General features: G+C 41.2%; 1 protein-coding gene across 1 annotated transcript; it reads left to right on the top strand.

Moving 5' to 3' along the window:
- The first annotated feature begins 1,478 nt into the window (after positions 1-1,478).
- On the top strand, positions 1,479-25,147 carry si:ch211-158d24.2 (multiple epidermal growth factor-like domains protein 9). Its single transcript, XM_026343784.1, has 6 exons — positions 1,479-2,145; positions 6,054-6,258; positions 13,864-14,003; positions 16,850-16,999; positions 20,981-21,250; positions 22,800-25,147. The coding sequence occupies exons 1-6, from the start codon at positions 1,608-1,610 to the stop codon at positions 23,309-23,311; spliced, it is 1,815 nt and encodes a 604-aa protein (XP_026199569.1). The 5' UTR covers positions 1,479-1,607; the 3' UTR covers positions 23,312-25,147.
- The last annotated feature ends 327 nt before the right edge of the window (positions 25,148-25,474 follow it).

A 25,474-nucleotide genomic window follows, 5' to 3' on the forward strand; every position in this document is an offset into this window, starting at 1 on the left:
AATCTCAAATAAAAATTGATTTCCCTTGTCAGACAGGGAGACCGTGGTGTTGAATACATTCAGCATAGTTATAAAGCTGACCAATTGTGTTGAAAGGTTGTCTAATCAAACAAATATTATTAGCAAACCCCTGTTTAAAGTACAGGGTTTTATTTTTATATAGAATTTATGTACAAGGCCCGTCCAAAAACAAGTCACACACTCTAATATTGTTGGACCACCTTTAGATTTGATTGTGGCACACATTCGTCTTGGCATCGTTTCGGTAAGCTTCTGCAATGTCACAACATTTATTCTCATCTAGTGTTGCATTAATTTTTCGCCAAGATCTTGTGTTGATGATGGGCGAGTCGGACTATTGCTCAAAGTCCTCTCCAGCACATCCCAAAGATTCTCAATGGGGTTGAGGTCTGGCCAATCCATGTGTGAAAATGATGTGTCATGCTTCCTGACCACTCTTTCACAATTTGAGCCCAAATTGTGATCTGGCATCGGCATTGTCATCTTCTATTATGCCTGTGACATCAGGGAAGAAAGAAATCCATTGATGGAATAACCTGGTGATTCAGTAAATTAAGGTAGTCAGCTGACTTTAGTCTTTGGGCACATAATGTTGCTGAACCTAGACATGACCAACTGCAGCAACCACAGATCATATCACTGCCCCCACAGGCTTGTTCAGTAGGCACTAGGCATCACTTCACCTGTCTCTCTTCTTACTCTGATGCATCCATCACTCTAGAACAGGGTACATCTGGACTCTGGACAGATTTTGACTGGACAGTTCTTTACCCAGCTTTAATAGTTTCAGCAGTCTCCTTGGATGTTTGTTGCTTACTGAAAAATATTAATTAAAGCATTAAGTATCCAATGCGAGGCTCTTGCCAATTTGCTGAGTTATACCCAGGTGGTGACTCTTTTTTTGGACCGGTAGTGTATGTTGCTCCAAATAAAAAAAAAAAAACCATGTGGAGTGAAGCTACGCTTTAAATAAAACCTTTAAAAACAGACGTCGTTACGCACCGTGACCACTGGATGGGCATAAACGCTCACGACCAAACCTTAAAGTACAAAGCAGTGATCGAATAACTGCTTCAACCTCAACATCCACCCTCTACATGGATGGAGGAACACACTTCTATACAAGATGCACTTCATAACATACTGAAAAGTCTCTGACAGTAAGGTACCATAGGCTACTCGTGGAAACAGTATAAAACTGTTTAATTCTTCACAGAATGTTTTCACAAAATGTTTACACAAATCCAGGTTTAAGTTTATGAATGGATGTAGTTATGTTTTTTTATAATATTCTGAGTAAGAACGTTTAATAATTTCCGTCATCGTAGGGCGTTTCAACGCTGTCCAAACAACGAATGAGCGAGCGCCTTCGAGGCGCCCGTTCAGGGCTCTCATTGGCTTATCAACACGTCAATCTCAGTGGCTCATGGTAGGTTGCAAAGCAGGTGAAGCGTTGACTGTGGTTCATAGGGCAACAAACAGCAGCGTACGTCGTCAGGGGACATCAATGGTGGAGTACGGATCCATTCAGGGAAAGGTCTGAGAGAGACCATTACTGGGGCTTACATGGAGAGCTGAAACTGAATATGCGGTTAATGATGTACATATCTCCGGTTCTGCTATTTATTTTGTATGTATATGTATATATTGGATTTTCTGAAGCTGTACCTCGCATCAGCACCTATGATGCGTCGCCTATCTCCAGGAAGCCCGGCTCTGCCTCCGACACCTGGGAGACCTTCCACACCGATATGCCTCGTACTTTACCCGGGAGCGAACCTGCTCTCGGGCCTCTAACCGCACTCACGCCGTCTCCTGCCGTTGTTTCTCCCGGCCCGTCCACTGCTTCCAGCCCCATCGCGACCACCTTCCAGCCTCCTACAACGGACCCAACCACCACCTCGACTACCACTCGAATCATTTCAGCTATTAAAGAACAAATAACAGGGCCGGTGTCCAGATTAACCGGCACACACAAACGATCCATCGATGCACAAACATCACTTTTTGCTCCGGAGAAAATGCTGCAGACCATGGTGTCCATGGTCTCACAGCGCACAGCAAACGATGCTTGGGCTGCGGATAATACTGACACATCTTTTACCTCAATAGAGAATAATCAAGGTGAGTGAACGGCCACCAGTAACAGACATAACCAAAGCTTTCTGTGTGATAATGTGTGTTCGAAAACATAATGTGCAGGAGAAGATCTTGGAGCTGCATGATTTATCAGCACAGTCTTGTATAAATGTATAAAATAAGAAGCCCAATGTTGTCTGGGTGGTCGCACTGGGGCTTTGACGCAGGAAATAAACCGGATTGCAACAATGGGCAGAACCCTCAGATTGCATGATGCACCCCTTCATCAATCGACAAATCACCAAATCCCAGTTTTATAAAAACATTACTGATGCACAGTTTTTCCAGTGCGGATGTTGCTGTGTGGCCTATATTATATTCCACGGCCTTTTATTAGAGGATGAGTGTACCACACATTACAGTGGGCTGGAAAAGGGGGGTCTGTGAGGGGGTGTAACGTCGATCCTGTTGTTGTTCAGGCAGTCTGTTCAATCCATCAGTGCACATAGCATCATACCTATCCACGATTCATCTTGTGTTAAGCCACACATAGGTGGTATTGGTAGGAAATTGCAAGGAGCTGCTCATATAGCTGCTTCAACATATCTATTGTCTGAATGGCACATACAGAACAAGGCCATCCAACCAAAATGGCCAGGCAGGCTGAAGCCATGAATGAGCAATGACAGTGGAGCCCCTCCTCTTACGCATCCCTGGTCTCCATGTGGATGTGTTGTTCCCCAGCCAACACAGCAGCACAGGCTTGAGGGATCCTGTCCAGCATGTTTTTTTTTTTTTTTTTAATGGATGTCAAAGTCTGCCAAAGCCAAAGGTGTGTGTTATCAGAGCAGATAAGGCAGTGTAGTCTTGTTATTAGGGGATGTAACTTGATAATTCTTCAGCTCTCCATGTTGAATTCACCAAGCCGTTAGAGAATTTAAAGAATATGGAAAAAAAGGCTTCACGCCTTCACAAGATCTCACTTCCCTCACTGGGTCCTTGTTTAGTTTCTCAGAACAAAGTATGTTCCGGTTGTCACTTCACATTTCCCCAAAGCCAGGATCTAAAACCAAACAGTTTTATTTCATGTTGTGTCTGATATTGGCCCCTTACACAAAGGGTCCAGTCGATTCACCCTCTTTACTTTGACCCTTTGTTCTCCACAGTGATTTACATTACTGAAAGCAGGGCGGTTATAAGGCTGATCAAAACAAGTTACTCTCTTAAATGATCTTTATGTTGTTTTCCATTTCATAGAAATGATTTTGGAAGAGAGGTTATGTCGGGGTTCCGACAGGTCTTGTGATGGCGTCCATTGTACGGTAGACTCAGTAGCCTGAAATGTGTAATTCAGTGACCTGATAAAACATTCAATCCTAACTAATGCTTGTGACCAGAATTTGCCCATGTGCTTTATTTGTGCTTTATCCTTCTAGACTGTTATATTTGCTCTTTTTTATGTGTTCATATCATTTCTAAACCTTAGGTGATAAAGCTGATTTGCCTCTGAAGAGTACTACTTTTATACCAGATGTGTTTTATCTTTAGAGCCGCAACAACTAAAATGGAATCAGCAGCCCCCTAAGTCATCATTGAGATATATTAAGACATTCAATGTTTTCAGCTTCTGAGTTTTGAAGATTTGCTTCTTCTCTATGTCTTATGTGATAGTGAAATGAATATGTTATGTAAAAAAATGACTGACTGATTTCTTGATAATGAAAATAGCAAGTTGCCAGTTGCAGACGTGCTATCGATCTATTACCTTATATGTTTGAATCTATTGTCTTGTGCCAGTATTGTCGATGGTTTGAGATAAAATGGTGGTGTGTTTTGCATTTCCATCAGTAAATCCCAGTTGAGGCAGATGGCAGCCCGTCCTGAACCTGGTTTTGCTGGAGGTTTTTACCATTAAAGGGAGTTTTTCCTCTCCAATGTCGCCTAGTCCTGCTCATTGGAATCCAGTGAGATTGAGATTATTTTTATTCACAAATAAGAGTAGAATGAACGCTAGTTTTGCTGATATTTTTACCCGTGAAATACACACGCACCCTACTATGAGTCTAATCAAAGTGTCTATTGGAAGCACACTTGTCATTTTTGTGTAAAGGTTCTATTTAGTATCAACAAGCAGGTTAATGCTCGCCCAGTCAATATACTGTATTAGGTGGGGCTGGAAAAAAGCGAGGTGTTTGTCTTGAAACATCCTGAAATGGTTTTACACAAAATGTGTGATTCGATCAAAACAAAATTCCACATCTGGGGTTGTGCCCCTGCCTGGGGCACAACCCCAGATGTGATTTGCTCTTGTTTTCACTGTACCTGCACAGACAGGTGAAACAAACTGGGCAAACGAGGAGAGACATGACTTATTTTAAACAGTCTTCCACTGCCTGTGACTGAATACCAGCCATGCTGTCACACCACGTTACAGCATTCAGATAGATAGGAAAGAGGTGAACTGTTCCTATGTTTTGTTCCTTGTATTTCCCCTAGACACTGGTCCAGTCCAATCTGCATCAAACATCCTGTGTAGCAGACCACCCACAGTGCCCCTATCCTTGTAGAAGAATGGTGGTAAGAATGAACTGTACAGAGTGTGTGAGGCTATACAGTACGCATTCACTGGCCAAATCTCACACATTTATAGGCATGATCAGGACTGACATCCTTGAGTGGATGTCACAGTAGCAAAGAGTTTGACAGCATACTCCACAGGCTTGCATAACCATAGGCCTGTCTTAGTTACATAAAGCTCCAAGCAACAGTGGAAGAGTAGCATAATCTGAGTGGGACGCCAGGGCAGGAATACATTGATATTCAGCTGTGTTTCTCTCTAAGGCTAACTGAGAACTGAGGTGTTGTGTGCAGTCTGTGTGCATACCACACAGGAAAAACATTTTTTGTTTTGCTCTCTGATCTCATATTTGCCTGTTTTCTTTGTCTGGCTGCTGAGCACGGAGCAAAGGCATACAGTCAAGCTCACAGTCGCCACACCTAACCTGAGATTAGATGAATAATAGATTAGTACTCTGTACTCTACAGGGTCATCCACGCATCTGTTATTAAATCCTCTAGTTTCTCAGAGTGTGCCAGTTTTAACACAAAATCCTTCATCTGCCACTTATCTGAACTCAATTATGACTTCATCATATACAAAACGAAAAGTATTTTTCTGAAAATGACAAGAATATTCTTTATGTGCAGTAGAGAATATACTGTAAAAGCAGATTTGGGACTGATCTATATTAAATTCAGTTCAGTTCACTCTATTTAGTACCAATACACAACAAAAATAAACTCAAGGCTCTTTACAACAAGCAGGTCCTCCTTGAACAGCTTCTAGGAAGTAGGTCAGGGTGAGTGGCCATCTGCCTCAACTGGTTGGGGTGAGTGGAAAGAGGAGAGAATATATAGGGAAAGTGAATTAGCAATTCTCCCTATTTCTTTAGCATTCTGTACTGGGTCAACTCAACAGGGTCAATGATAGAACACTGTGAATGACAGCTATAAAGGAATGATGGTGGAGGGCTCATTGTTCTCTACTGCTCTCTGTGTTCCCGTGTTTATGTATGGTCCCAGTATATATTACAATATTTCCCTGCACTCAAATCATGGTTTCAGTTCCACTAACAAATTATTACTCACCCGTGATTATAAACAATAAGAAATTTTTGGACCAGTGATTAATATGCACCTTAAATTGCTGTGACTAGTGTTACTGTTTCTTTTGTGCAGAAAGGGCAAAGGTAAACTCTGAGCTGGATGTCTGCTGGATCCAGCCAGGAATGTTTGTTGTGAATTAGTTTGTCAGATATTTTTATCATGCATCAAAGTGAAATTATTTACTTTGCTTGAGACCATGGTTAATTGTATTGTGACAGTATATCTCATACAGTAATTTCCATCTCTCCTCCCCTTTCTTGTTCTGACACGCCTGTCCATTCACTCAGAGGGCATCTGTAACTGCAGCACTGGTGGCGAAGGGATTGTGGAACCAGAGGAGTGTGACCCTGTCACAGGTCAGTGTTCGTGTCTGCCTGGCTACACTGGTCTGCAGTGTGAGGACTGCGAGGAAGGATACTTCACCAATGGCACCAGTGGCTGCCTGCCCTGCTCCTGTGACTCCTTTGGGGCAGTGGACCACCTCTGTGACAGGTCAGGCTGCTTTCTGATAATACATGCATGGTGGAGGTGTGTGTTTAAAAACAGGGCAGATTTAGTTTTGTTGCCTTCAGTTCTACTGAGCATTTTAGAGGCCACCTAAACCCATCACTGTTGTGTGTCCTCATCTGTGTCTTTAAAGCATATTGCAGCAAAACTCAAGACACTGGTCGGACTTGGACTTGATTTGCATATAAAAAAAACATGCAAATGGACATGTTTGCATACAGGTGCATGTTTGGACACTGGCCACAACAGCCATGCAGGCACTCAAGTACACAAGCACTGACTGCTCACCTGGCCCTTACTTTAGTTCATGAGTAACTGCTTACCTCAGAGCATAGTAAAACCAAAACAACTCATTGTGCCACTATGATCTAAACTTAGAAACAAATGCTCAGGCTGTTGAGCTTCATTTTGAGTGTTAATGAATGTTTTTAGGTATCTTTCGACAGCCAGACATAGCCTTTGAAAGATGTACAATGTATCTCCGAACTGGTTGCAGTATCATTAAGTACTATCTTTAGCAGCAGAAGTGTTGTGGAATGCCAAACCTGCCTGTCTGCTGTGGATTTGTGTGTGTTTTTTTTTTTTTTTTTTGTATCTTGTAAAGACTCGGACAAGATGTTCTCACGTTCAGTTTTGCTCAGACATTATGTTCATCATAACACCATAGCCCTGCTATATCATTGCTCTGGCCATTGAGTAAGTCCATTGTCCTCATTGTTCCTGAGGGCAGCAGAATGTTCAGACTTTCCTTACTCCTGAAATTCAAAGCCAAAAAAAAAAAAAAAAGCAGCAAACCTTACATGCAGATTCTCCACAAGTCACAAGAACAGTGAGTAGGATAGGGAGCTGCATGTGTGGGTTAGGAACGTGGTAAAAATAGCGGCAGTAAGTTCTGCCTCTGACCATGAAAAGGAATGTAAATGTTTGGAATGTAGTCGCTTTTCGGAAGCTCAAGTCAATGTTCGCAGTGTGTAGAGGATTTGTGTTGTGCTCTGAACAACACGTCAGAGCACAGACTTACATAAGCGAAATCTCAGTAGGAGTACTCCTTTGATGGAATCAAAGAATGTCTAGTTTGTGCTTATGAACCTGAAACACTGTGGTTAAAGCTCAGGTAAGGGGTTGCAGGTGGGAGGGTTACTACAGGGCATGATGCATTCAAAAAGTAACACACACTACAGTTCTTTCCAGAGAGCCTGTGCCTGACCAATGCTAACCCTGTTAGCCTAGCCTTGCCCCCTGCAGAGCTTATCACTGCAAATTACACAGATTAGCTTTCCCACCCCCCAGGAAGCTGCTTTAGGCATCTTCCCCATTAAGTAATGAGTGGAGATAGAGCCAGTTAGTGCTTTAACTGTGTCTGCTGTTACATTAGCACTGCAATGACAGTGAAAACAGAATGATTTGTGTTTAGATTTTGATGCATTAGTTCACAATAATATCCATTATGTTTGCATGTAATATATTCAGAAGCATACAAACAGGGTGCAGAGATAACAGGAGACATTCATCAGCATCTAGTGTTCATCTGTAGTTCATCTGTGGTTTCCTAATAAAAAGAGCTCAGTGAGAGACCGGCTCATTTCTACTCGCATACTGATTTAGCAGATGTGCTCACATGATTACAGTGCAGCATTTGCAGTCATTTAGAGACATTTAAGATGAAATAGGTGTTGACAGACACTTCCACATACAGTAATTGTAGACTGACTGCAGAGCATAATGGAAAGGTCACTCTGGATTGTGTACAGGACACACACACACACACACACACACACACACACACACACACACACACACACACACACACACACACACACACACACACACACAGTCTCACAGGTGCAACAGAATCTGAGCTCTGATGAAGTCTTTGCTATGATGAAACAGTCCCACAGTTTGTCTAAGGGAGCATTACATAACTGCAAAACAATATATAGCTCAGAGCCAGGCAGGGCTGTCTCCTAAAAGCTTCTATTTAATGTGGAATCCTAGGGTCTGGATTCGTGTGTGGCTTCAGTTATGATGTGCTGCAGACTCTCTCTTACATTTAAAATGTCACCTGCATTTATGAGTCACTGTTTTTGTTTGCTGATGCTTTAAACTGGTTTGCTGGCTAAACAAAGACCACATCACATCACAAGGAGATATTTCCAGCTGATAGGACGGATTATAATAGAATATGTCTGAAAACATCTGAAACATCAGTGATACATCAGAATTTCAGTTCCATAGAATCAAAGTGCAAGATCTTATTTCTGGAGCAAATTGCATAGTCATTCAGCAATATCATACCCTAAGATAAGTAGAAACTGCAAGACATGTTGTATTTTGAGTAAAGATCTCTTAGTATCCTGGCACTCTGCAGCTGACTTGATTCCCCTAAAATAAAACCCACATCTCAAGTAGCTTTGTGTTTATTTATCATGACAGTCACGGCGCACAATGTATCTGCTGTCAAGCAGAATCAGTTCACTTGGATCAAAATGCAGTGCAGCCAAACCTAATGTGAACAGGATAAAATGTCCTGGAAGCTTGTCTTCCAGTATTTTGCAATTAGATTCTCTTTCCCCTCAGATGGAACTCATTACTGTCAGTGCTTCAGTTTAAAGTTGAAGAAGCAAAACAACCCCACACTGTGGTGTTGAACAGCACAGTTCCAAGTTGAATGAGGAAGCAGCCATCTATAAAAATAGACAAGCACTGAGATGTTTTTATGACCCCAGGTTGTTGATTAACTCATTTTCAACTGTACTTAGTGACACGGTGTACTCTGCCTCAGTGGTGAAAGTTCTGTGCGCTTACTGTATACGTGGTGTAAATAAATGCATGTAAATCCTAATGGTCTGACCACTGACCACACAAATCAAAATAGTTTAAAACTATACTGTGCAATAATCACTGTGTTAATCCAGCTGTAAAGTTGCAGGACTGGACTGAGGGGACTGTCAAAAATGTTCATGTCTGTAGCAAACACTTCCTATTAGGTGAGGTTGAATATTGTCTCTGGTGTAGGTAGATATGTATCTAAAATGTAGTTTTTTTTTACCTGTGTTAATCAGAAATAGGAAAACTAATAAATAACATGATGGTGATTTCTCTTGTAACTATGCACATTAGTTGCATAACATTAATGTTATGTCCTGACAAGTCAGCTGGCGAGCTACAAGTGAAATCATCGAATTCCTCCTGATGTGAGTTCTGTTAGACACGCATCCATAGCTACAACAGTCTTTAACCGTACCTGAAATGACAAACACAAACATTTCTGATGATCACAGTTGTCTATAATTAGAGGTTTAATAAAAAAAAAACAAAAAAAAAAAAACAAATTAGAGCCATGACTTGTAGTAATGTAACTGGTAGTAAGATGTTCCAGTCTGGATCAAAGCCGAACAATTGTGATTTTCTATAGACCAAAAACATTCTACACCAAAACAACAGTATTAATACTGTTATCAGTCATCAGCTGGAGTTGTACGTGTGCTGATAATTTTTTTTTAAACGAGTTGTTGAATTGAACTTATACTAGAACACTAAACTTCACTTAATCCCAGAGTAATGAAATGTATTCAGGTTTGACAGTTCTTCAAAGCCAGGTAACAAGTCTAACTAGATTATTATTCAATATTCTTCATTTCTTGTTTGCTCATAATGTGTCATTCTGCCTGCACACAGCCCAACATGTTACTTGGATAAGGACATGTCAATATTTGACATGAGAGCTGTACCACTGTGTCATAACAGCTTTAACAGTACTCTATGTGGGTCAGCTCCTCTGGGCGTTGTCTAGAAGGCATTCTGTTTTACAGGACTGTATGGAAGGCATCACAGTCTGGAATTAAATATTGATGGTTGGTGCACATGTTTCCGCCTCTGCGCCCTGTGTCACTCTGGAGTACATGCATCACTGCCATCAATGTAACTTTACTTTGCAGCAGTGGCAGTGACTGTTTGATATCACATTGTTTGCTTGGACAGTGACGTGGACGCTAGATACAGCTACAAGAGGAAATATAGTGGTGTTTTGTTTGTTTTTTATATTTCACCTTGGTGTTTTGCATTGGTTTTAGGAACTAGTTTATAGCTGTAAAATGAAATGTCCCCAAACTTCCAGCATCCTGCTCTCATCAGAAAACAGCAGGTGACTGCAGGACTGCAGGGTTACAGCTGCATGTCATGAGTCCTGACTGATGGCTACACTCAGAGGACCTGCAGTCACTGCTTCACTGCACTGCTCCATCTGTGAAAGAGTGTTTATGCAGTTACACACAGTGCAGTTCAGAGCTGATACGCGTTCTAGAAAGTCTGGTTTTAGAGAGGTGTTCAACTGTCAAATCTAAGTTCTCTTTTGTGTTTTGTCCAGTCAGCTAGTCAGTCAGAATGTGTTAGTCATTGTCAACTCCCTCTAGCCTAACTACACTGTATACATGTAAACCTAAATGCATTTCACACATCCATGATATAATTATAGTAAACAAGCTAGAAAACATTGCAGATCACGTAGAATGAGGGCAGTCTCTTGTCTGAAAACTGAAACACTACATGTGTTTTCTGATCATCTGATAAGACACTGCACTCACCTTTTACATGAAATGCACAAACTCACACACACTAACCAACACCCAGGGCTGTTTTAAATGTGCCAGCACTGGCAGCCTGGCATGAGGACAGAAGTCCTGCTGCCCTGCTGCTCTGTTGATTAACACCCCCTTTCTGGATTTACACACCCCAATGCTACTAAACCTGCTTAGAATGTTTTTTTTGTTTTTTTTACTACAACCCTTCATAATTAAAGCGCCCAACGTTTCCATATTGCAGAGATGTTTGTGACTGTCTGCTCTGACATGTGAAACAGCCTCAGAATGGGGCTAAGCTTAGTCGCCCATGTAACACTGACCTATTTAATGTACAGATCTGACACAGTGGCGGAGGACAGCAAAGTACAGTTGGATCACAGCAAAACAAACATAAACCCCTCCTCCTGATCAAGAGGGCACAAATTAACACCCAGATTACTATTCACTGAGGGAGAAGGTTTTCACTGTCTCACAAGGATCAGATTCATCCCCCTGGCAGTTGGTTTGCAGGCTGCACGTTAGATGAAAAACCTCGTAATTAGTGCCAGTCTTGTATGTAAGCTGCTCGCAGTGTAAGATGAAGGCTCAGGAGACACAGATGACAGATTGCTGCGTTGCCAGGTTGGACAGTGTCTGACTGCCAGCTTATGTTCCAGCATAATTTATATGCTCTTTGTTCATTTCCTGCATTGTTCTACATCATTACAGTAGAATTATTAGATAGTTCCCATTTTCATTTTTTTTACAGTTTATTGAGGGGTTATGCAATAATTATTTGGTGGTATTAGAGAGAATATAAAATTATGGAATAGTTCTTCTAACTAGCCAAACAAGAGTTCATAATTTAATTATGATCATTTGTCATATTTATATCATATTTATATATGATTTCAATAAAAAAAAAATCCAATTTAAGCAGTTTCTTACTAATTATTATTTATGAAGTACAGATCTTTTCAGTATAAGTGACACATCCATATTGGTTATAGTACAGAATACTAAAACAGTATTGCAAATATGCATTACAGAACTTAAGTGTAAATCATCAATTTAGTTTAAAAGACCAGTAGATGATTAGTTACGTCACAGTTTAACATATTCAGGATTCAAATTTCTGATGCCTGATGCCGTCTTTAACGGTACATACCAGAAAACATCGCTTCTCAAGACTCTTGCTGCTTCATACAGTTCACATGACTGAATTTAATTCACAAAATGCATCAGCATTTAAAAATCCATCTGTATGTGTGTGTGTGTGTGTGTGTGTGTGTGTGTGTGTGTGTGTGTGTGTGTGTGTGTGTGTGTGTGTGTGTGTGTGTGTGTGTGTGTGTGTGTGTGTGTGTGTGTGTGTGTTTAGCTGGAGGGAAGAGGACTGTCGATGTCCCAGCCCTAGCCTAGTCAAGTCATCTGTGGCCATGCCCTAGTAAGCATGGCCGTCCATTTACATAAAGTGCAGTTGTTAACAAAGCCCTGATTGTGTGATGACCCACGCACATGCTCACAGAAAGTCCTCCAGTCACTCTTGATTTACGTCAATTGTTTTGAAGGTATTGTCCCCAGATTATGTTTGTGAGCTCATTGTCTGGATTTGAGGACTGATCAGGCTTGGCTTAGCATTGTACTTTTCCTTGGAAATTGCCTTGAGTGTGGGTGGGGTAGATAACCATGGCTGATTCTTCTCTGGGAATAAATAAAGCCTCTCAATGCCTCTTGCACTTGCCTCGTGTATAAATATAATGAGCATACACCTACTATATTTAGTAGCCAGTCACATAAAAGCACATCCAATATCTAACAAACGTCTATTAAAGCTAAGGAGTTCAAACTGAACTGATTTTAACTTTGCCAGGGTGTTTTTACAGGCATTATCCACAGGCTAATTCTACTCACATGAAGTCAGTAAAATGCTGATGCGCAGGGCTCTGACTTTTTTGTATGCACTTCTGTTTATAGCCTGGTCAGTACTGGATCAGTATTTGGAAATTAAAGATGTGATAACCATAATATTTCTCATAAGAATGCAGATGCCACTGGTGTCGTCAGCCCTTGGTCTTTTGATTGTTGCACTAATTTGTTAAAGCTGAACAGTTAATCAGAGTGGTCTCTGTCACCAACAGGGTCTGTCTCTGATTTAACACACTGAATTGCAAAAACTAGGGTGACAGATGTTCACCAATAGCCCAACATTGGCCAACAGCTAATAGTCAGCTTGGTGTCATGGTCACAGATAAAGTGTTCTCTCTTTGATACCAGTGCTCTCTGTTGTAAAAGTATTGCTGATATCTGATCTGATAAACATCACAACAGCACTCTATACTTTCTGTATGATGATATTTGTTTAAAGCCAATGGCACCTTTCTTTCCGCTGCATAATATTTGATAGACTGCTGCTATTATTGCAGCAAAAATTCTATTCAATGACTTACTGACAAAGTGTCTTAGAGAGGTGGATGCATTTACACCTTTTCTCTTGTGGCTCTGCTGTTGCATTTACACGTGTTGACATTTAACCCAAGATGCATGTAGTGGTGCTTGAGTGTGTAAAAATCTGGAGAGAAGAGTCAATGCTTAGATCACGTCTCTCTCTCACTCATCTCCATAGTAGACCAGGCCAAATTAAACTAGGCTACAACACAACTAGGTTAATAATATGACAAATAATGTTTGTTTGTTTATGTTACACACAATATATAGCGCTCAGTGTGACAGTGTACTGACAGTGTCTCCACTCTTAAACTTGACTGCTCTGAACCATAAGGATGCTTCCCACATGCTTTATACCTGGAGCAGAGTTAAAAGCAGATGGCTAGATGACAGAACCTGCAGGAAATCTAGTGTGGAATCACCACAACAGCCTGGATATCAGCTGTCATGAGTGCAATGCAGAAAGTGAACAGAGCTGCTTTCTCGTCTCTGGCTGGCTGAGTGTCCGGTGCATTAAATGAAATGCTGTAGGACTTAATTTTCTGCACTGTTGTGTTGATTTTGTGTTCTGTTCTGTCTCTTTCAGCTCAGGGATATGTGTGTGCAAGACGGGAGTGGATGGACCCAAGTGTGATGAGTGCCACCCGGGTTTCTTCCACTTCAGCAGCACTGGCTGCCGGCCCTGCCAGTGTCACAACCCCACCAGCTACTGCCATCCACAATCTGGTGAGTCTGCTAAGGACAAATGAAACCCTTGAGTCTACAACGGAGTACAGTAATTCTGATTATTTAACAGGCTGCCTGTTTTTCTTGAAAAAATATTTAGACCTGATACTTTTTTAGGGATACTTGAGGTTTTCCTTGCTGTGGGTAGATAGCTATGTAAATCTGTAATCTTTACAAAAACAAAACACAACAGCAGGTTTTTCTCTTATAATTGTCATCATTTTGGGTTCATTCTTCTTTTTCTTTTTTTAGTTTGTGCAGTTGTTAGTTTCAAGATGCTACATTCAGATCCAGAGTGACCACCACCAAAGTCAGTGGTGTTGTAGTATAAGTACTAACACACACAGGCATCTTTTTGAATGATTTCTTTTACATTAGGAATTACATTGTCTTCCTGCCTGCTTTACGTCTTTCCACAATATTTTTATAGGATTAACTTCTGGACTTTGACTTAGCCATTCTAAAACAACGTGTGTTTAGGGTTGTTTTGTCACTTTACAGATGGATGCTTTCACATTTTCCAGTAGAATGTGCTTGTACAGCTCAGAATTCATAACTCCATAAATGATGGCAAGTCCTGGTTCAGAGGTATCAAAGCAGGTCATGATGGAATTATGCTGGAATGCAGACTTTCAGCTTTGGTCTAATTCATCCACAAAACATTGTTTGAAGCGTTCTGCAGTCTGGCTTATCCACTACCAGTGAGCAAAGTGTAGATGGGCAGTAATAGTTAATTCTAGTTCTAGTGGGTTCTAGTGGTTTGCTCCTTATAACTCTTCTATAAACAACATTGTTGTTCAGTGTTGTTCACTGTAGCCACTGCAAGTTAGTTTCTTTTGTGTAAACCATTGCACATGAAATGTATTATTTAAAATGACTAATTTCCACTTTAACAGAACTGATCATTTTAGAGGCTCACATACTTTTGCAACACATGTTTAAAATTGGCTACATTTCTACTCTAAATAATCCAGGGGGATCAATAAAGTATTCATTGTATGTATGAAGTTGTCATTCATGCTATTGTGTATTGTCTCATTTGTTTAATTGGTTTACTTTTGTCTAGTTTTATGACTTGACATGAAAATAATGTTTCTACATGCTTATGCTGAGAGTACTAATGAAACCCTCATTCAGTTCCTCATAAATGTAACTGTAGGCTTTGTGCAGGTTAACACCTTGGTACTGTATGCTGACAGTTAAATATTGTGTTTAATTATAGACCGTTGGCAGTACACACACCACTTAGCTTCTCTTAAGTAAATAGTTACTGTGTGTGTACAGAGGCACAATAATCCATGGGAAAGAACGACTAAGCAACCCGTTTCAATGATGAAAAATAGCACAAATGCATGCATTTCTAGTCTGATTTGTGAGAGATTTAAGGAGGATTCTTCTTCCTCTGTGCCCTTGATAACATGTACAGCAGGATTTCAGCTCACTTCTGAGCAATCAGGCTTAAAGACTTAAAATGCTCAGCTAGTGACAGGCTTGTGACAAGGAGAAAAGGTGGAGGGGGACAGGGTGGTGGTGGTGGGGGGAGTAGTAGCCATATGTTTTGCCATTTTAATGCAGGGCAGATTGAGTGCTGTATCCTTGCTTAGGATCACTATTCATTCTTGTGGATTAACATATCTCAGGTTTGACGGCTCCCTGTGCAGAATGACCGTGGCCTTTCCCCAAGGCCACGTACACGAAAACACAATGTGCAAATGCAAATGATCCAGAATCCCAGATAGGGATCTGCCATTTCCAACAGGACAGAGGCAGATTGTCCCTCTCTGATGTACTGTTTATACTTGTTGTTTTTACTTTACAGTTTTCAATTTGTATAAATACAACTTCTATGAATGCACTTACTATATATCTATTTATTACTATATATACATCATTTTGGCGGCTGTCGTCTACCAGTCATGGGATCGGTGGTCCGATGGTTTAAGTATCCTTGGGTGAGATACTGAACCCCAAGTTGCCCCCCGCGAGTCAGGTCAGCTGCATAGCAGCTCTGTCATCGGTGTCTGAATGTGTGTGTGTGTTCTTGTGTGTGAATGGTGAATGAGAAGCAATGTAAAAGTGCTTTGAGTGCCAGTTAGGTAGAAAAGTGGTATGTAAGTGCAGGCCATCCACCACTTTAACCTCTAATGTGCAGGTTTTCATAGCTCATGTCTGAGAACAGTGTTAAGATATAGAACGCTAGACAGCCTTTAAACAGGTTTAGTCATGTCTGCATAACCACATTCTGTAATCATGATGGTACAACAACCCAACCAAGCTCAACCACAAACAACTGTATGGCGGTAGTCATATATGTATGTATATGTATATGTACACCTGTGTGTGTGTCTGTGTGTGTCTGTGTGTGTGTGTGTGTGTGTGTGTGTGTGTGTGTGTGTGTGTGTGTGTGTGTGTGTGTGTGTGTGTGTGTGTGTGTGTGTGTGTGTGTGTGTAAAAAGAATAAGAAAGAGAATGATAAATATTTAGGAGTAGAATAAGCAGATAATCATCTGCATTTGAGGAGTGCATACAGACCGTTTGATCATGAATTGCCCTTTTTATGGAAGTCTGATCTCTCCCACTATAATTATCCTGACATAACCCCCATGTGGTTTAAATGATGACATGTTCTCTTGGATATAAATGTAGTAGTAGTTATACCAGTTTTATAGACCTTTATCTTAAAACATGTAAGTGACACATCAACCTGGACATACACCAGTCAGTGAAATTATTTGGAAGCCAACAATAGTGAGGGTTATACTGCCCTCAAATGTTCTTTATAGCGGGAAGTAATCAGATCAAGGAAACTCCCCCTCTAATCATGTGGCCTTTGTCCCACCCTCCAGGAGTGTGTCTGGTCTGTGAGGGCAACACCCAGGGATCCAACTGTGAGGAATGTAAGCCAGGTTTCTACCGCAGCCCTGGAAGTGCCCTAACCGAGTCCTGCACACCGTGTCCCTGCTCCAGCTCCAGCTCCACTGGCACCTGTCACATAGGTCAGTCAGTGCTGCTCACACCCACACATCAGGCACTTAACATTTATTCTTATCCTTGGTTTATTGCAGTGAAATAAACAGGATTGGCTTCACTGGCCTACTTTACCCTATTAAATCAGTGTTGTTGGTCTTATTAATGTTGCATGTTAATTTGATTGTTCAAGTCTTCTACAGCACATTCTAAAGATTCTCAATGGGGTTAAGGTCTGGACTCTGTGGTGGCCAAGCCATGTGTGAAGATGATGTGTCATACTCCCTGAACCACTCTTTCACAATTTGAGCCTGATGAATCCCGGCATTGTCATCTTTGAATATGTCTGTGTCATCAAAAACTCTATTGATGGAATTTTTCTGGTCCTTCAGTATATTCAGGTAGTCAGCTGACCTCGTTCTTTAGGCACATAACATTGCTGAACCTGGACCTGACCAACTGCAGCAACCCCAGATCATAGCACTGCCCCCACACGCTTGTACAGTACACACTAGGCATGATGGGTGCATCACATCACCCGCCTCTCTTCTTACCTTGATGTGCCCTTCACTCTATAACAGGGCAAATCAGGACTCATCAGACCACATGACCTTCTTTCGTTGTCTTGAGATTGGAGTTAAACTTTTTCCTAAACCAAAGTTTAATTTTAATATGCATTAGCAAAACGTGAAGGGGTACACCAGGTAAGAAATAAAAGCAGTACACCACCCTAGTGTGTTGGGGAAAGTCAGAAAGATTCCTGGATCGATGTTATTCCAGTCATTCCTGGGCATGTCATAACAGACACTTGAATTCATCAGAAGAAGTTCTTTCCAGTCTAATCTCCTGATCGTGGAAATTCCTATGACTCTCTCTCGCCACTTCATGTGAAATGCTCCTCTGCCCACCAACTGATTGAATTTGTTTTGTCAGAGTCCAAAACCCAAACAATGTAAATTACACGGAACTGAAAAAAGTGACTATTTGTCATGCTGGCAGCACCAAGTTAACTTGAAAAGAATATTGTGTTACCTAGTTTATTTGTGCTAATGGGATGATAAATCAAAAAGAGAATATTCCAAATACTCACAGCTTATCTACGTCAAACTGCACTTAAATGTTTAGTGCAAACGGCCTATCGAGATTTTCATTCAGTGCTGCATCACTGTGTTCACTCAACTCCACTCCACCATCACATTATTGCACCTTACCGTTTTCTTTTCTGGACCAATCACAGACATCATTGCCATGTCCTGGCACCCACTCATTGGTGGTGTCCTGCATGGCAACAGACATGTACTGTATAGATGCACTTAGGCTGTCAGTTTGTTTGCCCTGCCGGGAGTGGCAGCAGAAGTTGTGCAATATGGAAGGGAGGGGAAGGGACACGAACCAGGCCGAGCTGAGCTGGGGCAGCCTGAGCACAGCTGGGTCATTCCGGTGCTAGTCAGGCAGCAAGAGTGTGTGGCTGAGGACGATTATTTAGACTGAACACTGGACCTGGAAAGAGAAGTAGAGGTTGCCCTGGCAACGGTGAGAAATGAGATGATGCCACAATGCAGTATCATGGCTTCACGCTGCAGGATCGATGCTCTCTAAATTTGCTGATGAGGCCTGTTGTGGCGAATGAATATCCCTCCATACTGACAGACAGACAGAGGTATGAAATGGAGCATTGCACCAGTTCAGAATGTAGGTCACACATATTAAATCATCCATGTATGATTGCAGCTTTACACAGTGGTTGAGGATGCCTGTGTTCATTCAGTTTATCCCGAGGTTCATCAAATATTTGTGTTCTTTTAACATTTTCTGTTTGCTCTTAGTGTCTGTGAGACGTTATGCACCTGACCAGTAAGTAAGCAGGCTGCGTGTCCGTAGGTATTTCATAGCAATGTGGGGAATGATGGGTAAACAAGCAGGTCAATGCAGAGCAGCTCGTCTTCTCCTGGTTATATAACCAAGCTGCCTTCGAACCCCCAGCAGAGGTTAAATCAAGCTTAACAGGAGCAGTCTGCTCTATGCTGGAATACAACACAGTCATGTGACCACATTAGATGGAGACCAACATCTAGGCCATTGGAAGCCAGTTATCTGTGTCTAAATCATTCAACACTTAGGGCCTGCTGCTCTGACAACTGCAGTCTAAAAGCAGGGCATCAGTTGATCCACAAGCCCACACAGGAGGCGAGTTAACATGAACTTGTTTTGTTGTCATCATACCACTTAATACATAGCAAGAGTGTATGTGACAGGATTTCCCCTCACCCACTGCACTACGGGCAAAGCACTGCACCTTTTTTCTATTCCTTGTAGTCTGTAAGCTCATACTAAGGCTGTCCCAGCACTGAGCTTCACTAATCAGGTGAGGTGAACTACACAAGTCAGGTTCATGGCAACATGCAACTTAAGCTAAATGTAAAAGCTGAACTCAACAATAATGGCAGTGCAGGATACAATGGCAAGAAAAAGGCATCTAAAATATAGTTTGTCAATCATGCATAATTAGAGATGTTTACCCTTCAGTTATATGATGCTGCTGAGGGTAGTGTAATGTTAGACTGTAGTTCCTGTTTGACCTGCCAGGAGGTGTTATGGCATCATATTACTAAGGACCGGAGGTTGAAGGTGAAACCACACTTTCCAAATAACATAAAGTGACAAGAAAAAGTAAGTGAAATATTAGCAATTCCCTCTCCTTGTGCATAAACTGATCATTGACAAATTATCTCATCTTCACCAAAAACACATAAAAACACGTTGATGTTGTGGAAGGCGTGATGAGAGCTGTTCACACCAAGTGTCTTGAGAATATGTCTGAGCTGAAGCAGGTCTGTAAGTAGGAATGGTCCAAACTTACAAGTCCTGCTGGATGTTCCTCAGCTCTAATCCACAGCTACAGGAGTAAGTGCTGCCAAATGTGGTTCAACCAGTTCATTAAAAACGTTCACTTACTTTTTCACTTTGTATGTTTAACAGGTGTGTTCCATAAAGACATGAAAGATCATGACCGTGTTTCAACTTTGGTACCTTGAAGATCAGATCAGATCACATTTCGTGACTTGCTTGTGCCAAAAAACAGGAAATTATTTAAATTTATTTAAATATTAATTTACTTTTCTTTGCCATTGAGTCTGTGTTCCTGAGTCTGTGTGATTCCTTACAGAGCCATGGATATGTACATACACCATATACAGACGTACAATGTACACATGAACGGCGAATGAAAGAAGAATCATCAAGCGAGGTCATACTAAGGTGTTGTTCCACTGTGAACATTGATTGAACGTTTGGTGTTTGATGGTGGTGGAGATCAATCTAACATGTCGCTCCTACACAGTTGGTGTTCAGTTGAGGTCATCCTGTATCATATCCCATGATAAAGGTGTTCCCTCAGAATGGCTGTGTGTTGGTTTGAGGTGATAATGTATATGTTAATAAACGTGTTGTTGCAGTTGAACAGAGCTATATGCTTCTCCACTTTTCTGTTTGAGTTTTTTTCTTTGAAATTTGACACCCATCTGTACATACTACACCTACATGTCCAACCACTCGTGTTTTTATAAATGGCCCTAACTTTGCCGGTCTAGCTGTTTTTTAGCCACGATTACATATAGTAAAATACCATCATGTGAATTCCTGTGTAACAGTAATGTTCAATTCCACTGACAGAACACAAGCTTGTGGGGAGATTCAAAGGACTACTGAGCTCTCTTTTTATTATGTCTTGTCTTCTTGAGCCATCTAGTGGCATTGTGCTAACTATGTCATTACAGACTGCCTGAAGAGTAGAGCATTTTCTTAATATGTAAACAGAATGCTATAATTAAAATGTAAAACGAAGCATATATTTAATAACCTTGAGAGGTGCATTCTAGAGCTAAATATGAAGGAATTGTACATATTGTAACTTCACAGGATTACAGCAGTAAGCATTTTCTGACGTTCTGAGTATTTGTGGTATATATTTGGGTGGAATCCAGCAAAAATCTTTCTCTGCTCCTGTGCAGATTCCAGTGGCTCCCCAGTGTGTGACCAGTGCTTTCCCCGATACAGTGGCACTCAGTGTGACAAGTGCAGCGCTGGCTTCTACAAATCCTCTGGGGCTTGTGTTCCATGTGACTGCAGTGGGAATGCAGACCCTCAGGGCCCTGCCCAGCTCTGTCACCCTGACACCGGCCACTGCTTCAGCTGCATCAACAACACCACTGGGCCCCAGTGCCAGCTCTGTGTTCCTGGATTTATAGGGGATGCTCGAGCGCATAACTGCACACGACCAAGTAAGACCATATAACAAGCATTTGTTTTCCTTAAAAACTAGATGACTTAGAGTACATATTTATTTTCTTTGTGGGGAGATAGAACTGCCTATGGTTATGGCAACAACTCAGTAAAGTACAAATTACTGGTAGAATAACAGACACTTGACCCTGCGTATGTTTTGTAAAGGAAACTGCATCATTAAAGGAAAATGCATCATCAATGCAGTACGTGATGGTTGGTTTGGTAAGAACGAGTCAGAGGGGTGTTGGTGGTGGTGACATAGTCGGACAACTTGTCATACATCAGTGAGGATGCAAAATAAGTGTAATTGTCAATGTACTGCTCACTAAAGGGTCAACTAAAGAATGGATAGTAAATAAGTTATTTTCAGAAAGTTATTAAATAAGCAAAACTGTTTCTGATATTCTTAAGTTGTTGTTGTTGATTAGCATTGACACAGTATATAATTTCTAAGCACATTTATGCATGTTGTGGGCAGGTAGGATGTAAACAACATCTACAGACTTAATTGAATGTGACAAATGATTTCGACACACTAGCGTGAGTGACTCTTTAGTTCCACTGTTGTTAGCAAAGCTTAGTGTATAAAACCATCAGGGAGCAGCTTCCCATCCTGCTGATCAGTTAAGGGTTAACTGTCCCAGTGTCAGTTAAAAACAATAAAAAGGCCCCATGAGGCCAAAATGAACGGTTGGTAGGTGTGCTCCCGGTGCAAGTTGAGGAGAAAACATATTTAATCTAGATTTGAACTTTGAACTTTTTTATGTCAGATTTATTTTTATTTCTTTTATTTTTAGAGTCTCTAAAAACATTTCTTTGAGGATGAAGTAGGTTTTATGTAAAGGGTGAATATTTATTACTTATCATGTATAGGTTAAGTTTGTTGTTTTAACGTCAAGTTGGTGTTGCCTAATGTCACATTAATTTCTTACTGGTTGTCTCTCTCAACAAAGTAGTGCTAAGTGTTAGCACCTATAAATTTTAAATAGGTCATAACTTGCATTCAACCAGGAATAACAGTCTTACGTTTGACTTGTTGAAACCTGCTGTGGCTGTGGACTGAGCATTAATTAGGCTGCCACTCAACTGTCTCCTTAACTTGTTTTCCATGTTTGAATTATTAATTTCTGTCGTAACTTTGGTAAGTTAAACGCTAACAAAAAAAAGAGGGCAGAAAGGATTCAGAAAAAAAAAGCTGAGAAATCCATTTAGAAATGAAACAGCACCTCTAAAAATGAACACCCTCATTTTTCTAATGAATTCCCTCAGTGGCCACTGTGGGGCTCTGTACTAGCTCCTTCATTTTAAGTTCATGTACTGCTCCTTTGTTTTTAGGTGAGAAAAATGTTTATCCTCTGCTTCATTGGATCTAGAATAAAAGGAGGAATCACACAGTCTTTTCTTCTTTCAGCTGCTAGTTATGCCTCGTCTTTTAGCCACAAGGTGGCACAAGTTACTTTGTCATATATCAGCAGCCAGGCTGGCACCTCTTTAAGGATTTTGAATTTAAGCTGTAAAACGTAACGCGTGCTTTTCTCTCTCCAGCACTTCGACTCCTTCCAACAGCAGCAGCCCCGACATCGACTACATCATCTTCCCCCACCACTACCACCAGCACCACATTGACCTCGGCCACAGCAAGAGCCATCCCAGCCTCCACATCTAGCAGCAGCAATGTGAGCGCAGCCCTGAGCACCGCTGCCACCACGCAGGCCCTGCTTACCAGCCTAGGCAGTCCCACTGACAACACCACAGCAGCTTTGACAGAGGTCTCCTGGACGCAGTTCAACATCATCATCCTGGCTGTCATCATCCTGGTGGTGTTGCTGCTGCTCGGATTTGTTGGAGGAGTGTACTCGTACCGGGAGTACCAGAACCGCAAGCTCAACGCTCCTTTCTGGACCATCGAACTGAAAGAGGACAACATCAGCTTCAGCAGCTACCACGACAGCATCCCCAACGCAGACGTGTCAGGCCTGCTGGAGGACGAGGCCAACGAGGTGGCACCCAATGGCCAGCTGGCGCTCACCACGCAGGGCAACTGCTACAAGGCTTAGCGCTCCGTCAATTTCAAAACTGGACACCTAGATTTGCAGATGACACAAAGCTGCTGGAAAGTACTAAATCCAAAGCTCCTTCATTTGTGACTGCCTGTTGTCACTCTGCCCATCTGCAGCACTTTACACTTGGCAAACTGTGAACAAAGATTTGGAACAGAGATGCAGAGTTTCCACTTGAAATCTGTTCCTTTTAATATGAGTTTGTGTGGAATCAGTAAAAAGGATCCAAAGAAGAAAAAGTGGTTTGTTTGCGTTGTGCTTGCAGAACGCGCTGCTGTGCAGATTACATAGGCAATTGGCACGAGATGGGCGCAAAGCAGTGACCCTGCTACTGGTTAAAGGATTTACAGGACCCTAGCATTTCACCTATTTTTAAAAAGAACTTATGACTGTTTAAGTTATGAGTGGATCATGTGAACAGTGATCTGAGACAATGATTGTTATTTAATTCATTTTTATTCACTTGTTATTTATTGGTTGACGTTTCATTTGGAGGAGAAATGCTGCACATGTATGATGTGTTTAATTCATTGTGTTTTATCTTAACGTGTCGAATTTGAATTGGCCAATAGCTTCTCGTGTATAGTTTATATGCTTTGGAGAGAGTGATAGGGGAAGACGAAGGCTGCTGGCACAAGTATTTCAATGACCTCATTTTGTGTTTCAGGATTCTTGTCTTTTGTTAAAACGTGCCAGCTCACCTGGAGTATCTATGAGGAGTGTTTCTTTCAAAGAAACTACATTCACCATTTATAAACTCTCACTGTTTGGCAGCACTGCAGGACAGTGACTCATGCTAGGCTTGCGTAAACCACTTCGTTATCTGCTCCTAATCTATTCTGCTTTTGCTGCCTACCTCAGCAAAAGCAAAACAAACCATCTGGGGCAAATGTTTCAACACAAACAAATAGAAAAGTTGGGTTCTGTAACTCTCCTGTTTCATACAGGAGAAAATAAACAGTGTTCTACTGTTGTTGTGGATTGAAACCAGCCTGCATGTGGTTTTACATTGTTTTCACCCACAGTTAAGATGCATCAGATGGAACAGTGAGCTGCTGTAAAATCAATCACACCCGATCCTGGACATGGATCTATGTTTACTGTGTGTAGTTTAGCCTGCCATTGGTTGGATGCGCTTCTTTTTACCACAGTGAATGAGTAAAGCTAATTATGGAAATAACTCCTCAGGTACTGGTTCTTTCCCTAATCTAATCACTGTAAATAGGATTATTGTACAGATGAATGTGAATAGTAGCACTATTATTGTACAGGTAGAATACTGTGTGACTTCCACCCTCCCGGGGGGTGTTGTTGCAGTCAGCCCACAGCTTTTTGTATTTTTATTTATTATTATCAGTGGACGTTTGCCATATATGCAGCTACAAAGCACCACCCAGAACCTAGATCACAGGATGAAATGATGTAAATAATATTCCAAAGTCAGAGCTCAACTCTCAAATAAAAAATGGGTTTAACTGTTCTGTGTGTCTGTCACATACATGGTTTCTAAACAAGTTTAGAAACAACACAAGATATTCTGCTTGGAAAGAGAACTGTGTCTCATGGATTTTCAACCAAAAAAAAAAAAAAGAAAATAACTCTAGTTCCTCTCTCTTATTGACAAATACAGAATCTAGTGTGCAAGTTGTCTACTCAGCTATAACGTCATTCCACCGTGTACAGAAACCAAGGGGTTTCAGACTTCCACATTTACTACTAAACTATGACTGGCTTCTGGAATACATGTAGTTGTGATGTTATGAAATCCTGTTGAAATTGAAATGATCATCAAATCAAGGGTGGTAGAAGTGCACAAACTGCTGGGAAGAAATATGTAGTGTTCACGTAAAAAGTGCAAGTGCTTAGCTTGAAATAATGATAATAATAATTAGTAGTAGTAGGATAATTAATAAAAGAAACGACATGTAATGAGATGCTGTTGATAACATCAATTATAAAAGTCTAGTCCCAATTGGTTTGAGAAGTATGCGAGTACATCTACATAATTATTGCGAAATGTGAAAATAAAGTGCACGTAAGTGATTCTGGACATTGTGCACTGGATAAATGTGTAGGAGAGGCTTCAACTTACTTTTTGATGGAACAATGTTTGTCTGCTGTGTGAAGTTTGCCAGTTGCTTAACACACACTTGCGTTTGC

This window comes from Anabas testudineus, chromosome 9, assembly GCF_900324465.2.
Source record: "Anabas testudineus chromosome 9, fAnaTes1.2, whole genome shotgun sequence".
Lineage (NCBI taxonomy): Eukaryota > Metazoa > Chordata > Actinopteri > Anabantiformes > Anabantidae > Anabas > Anabas testudineus.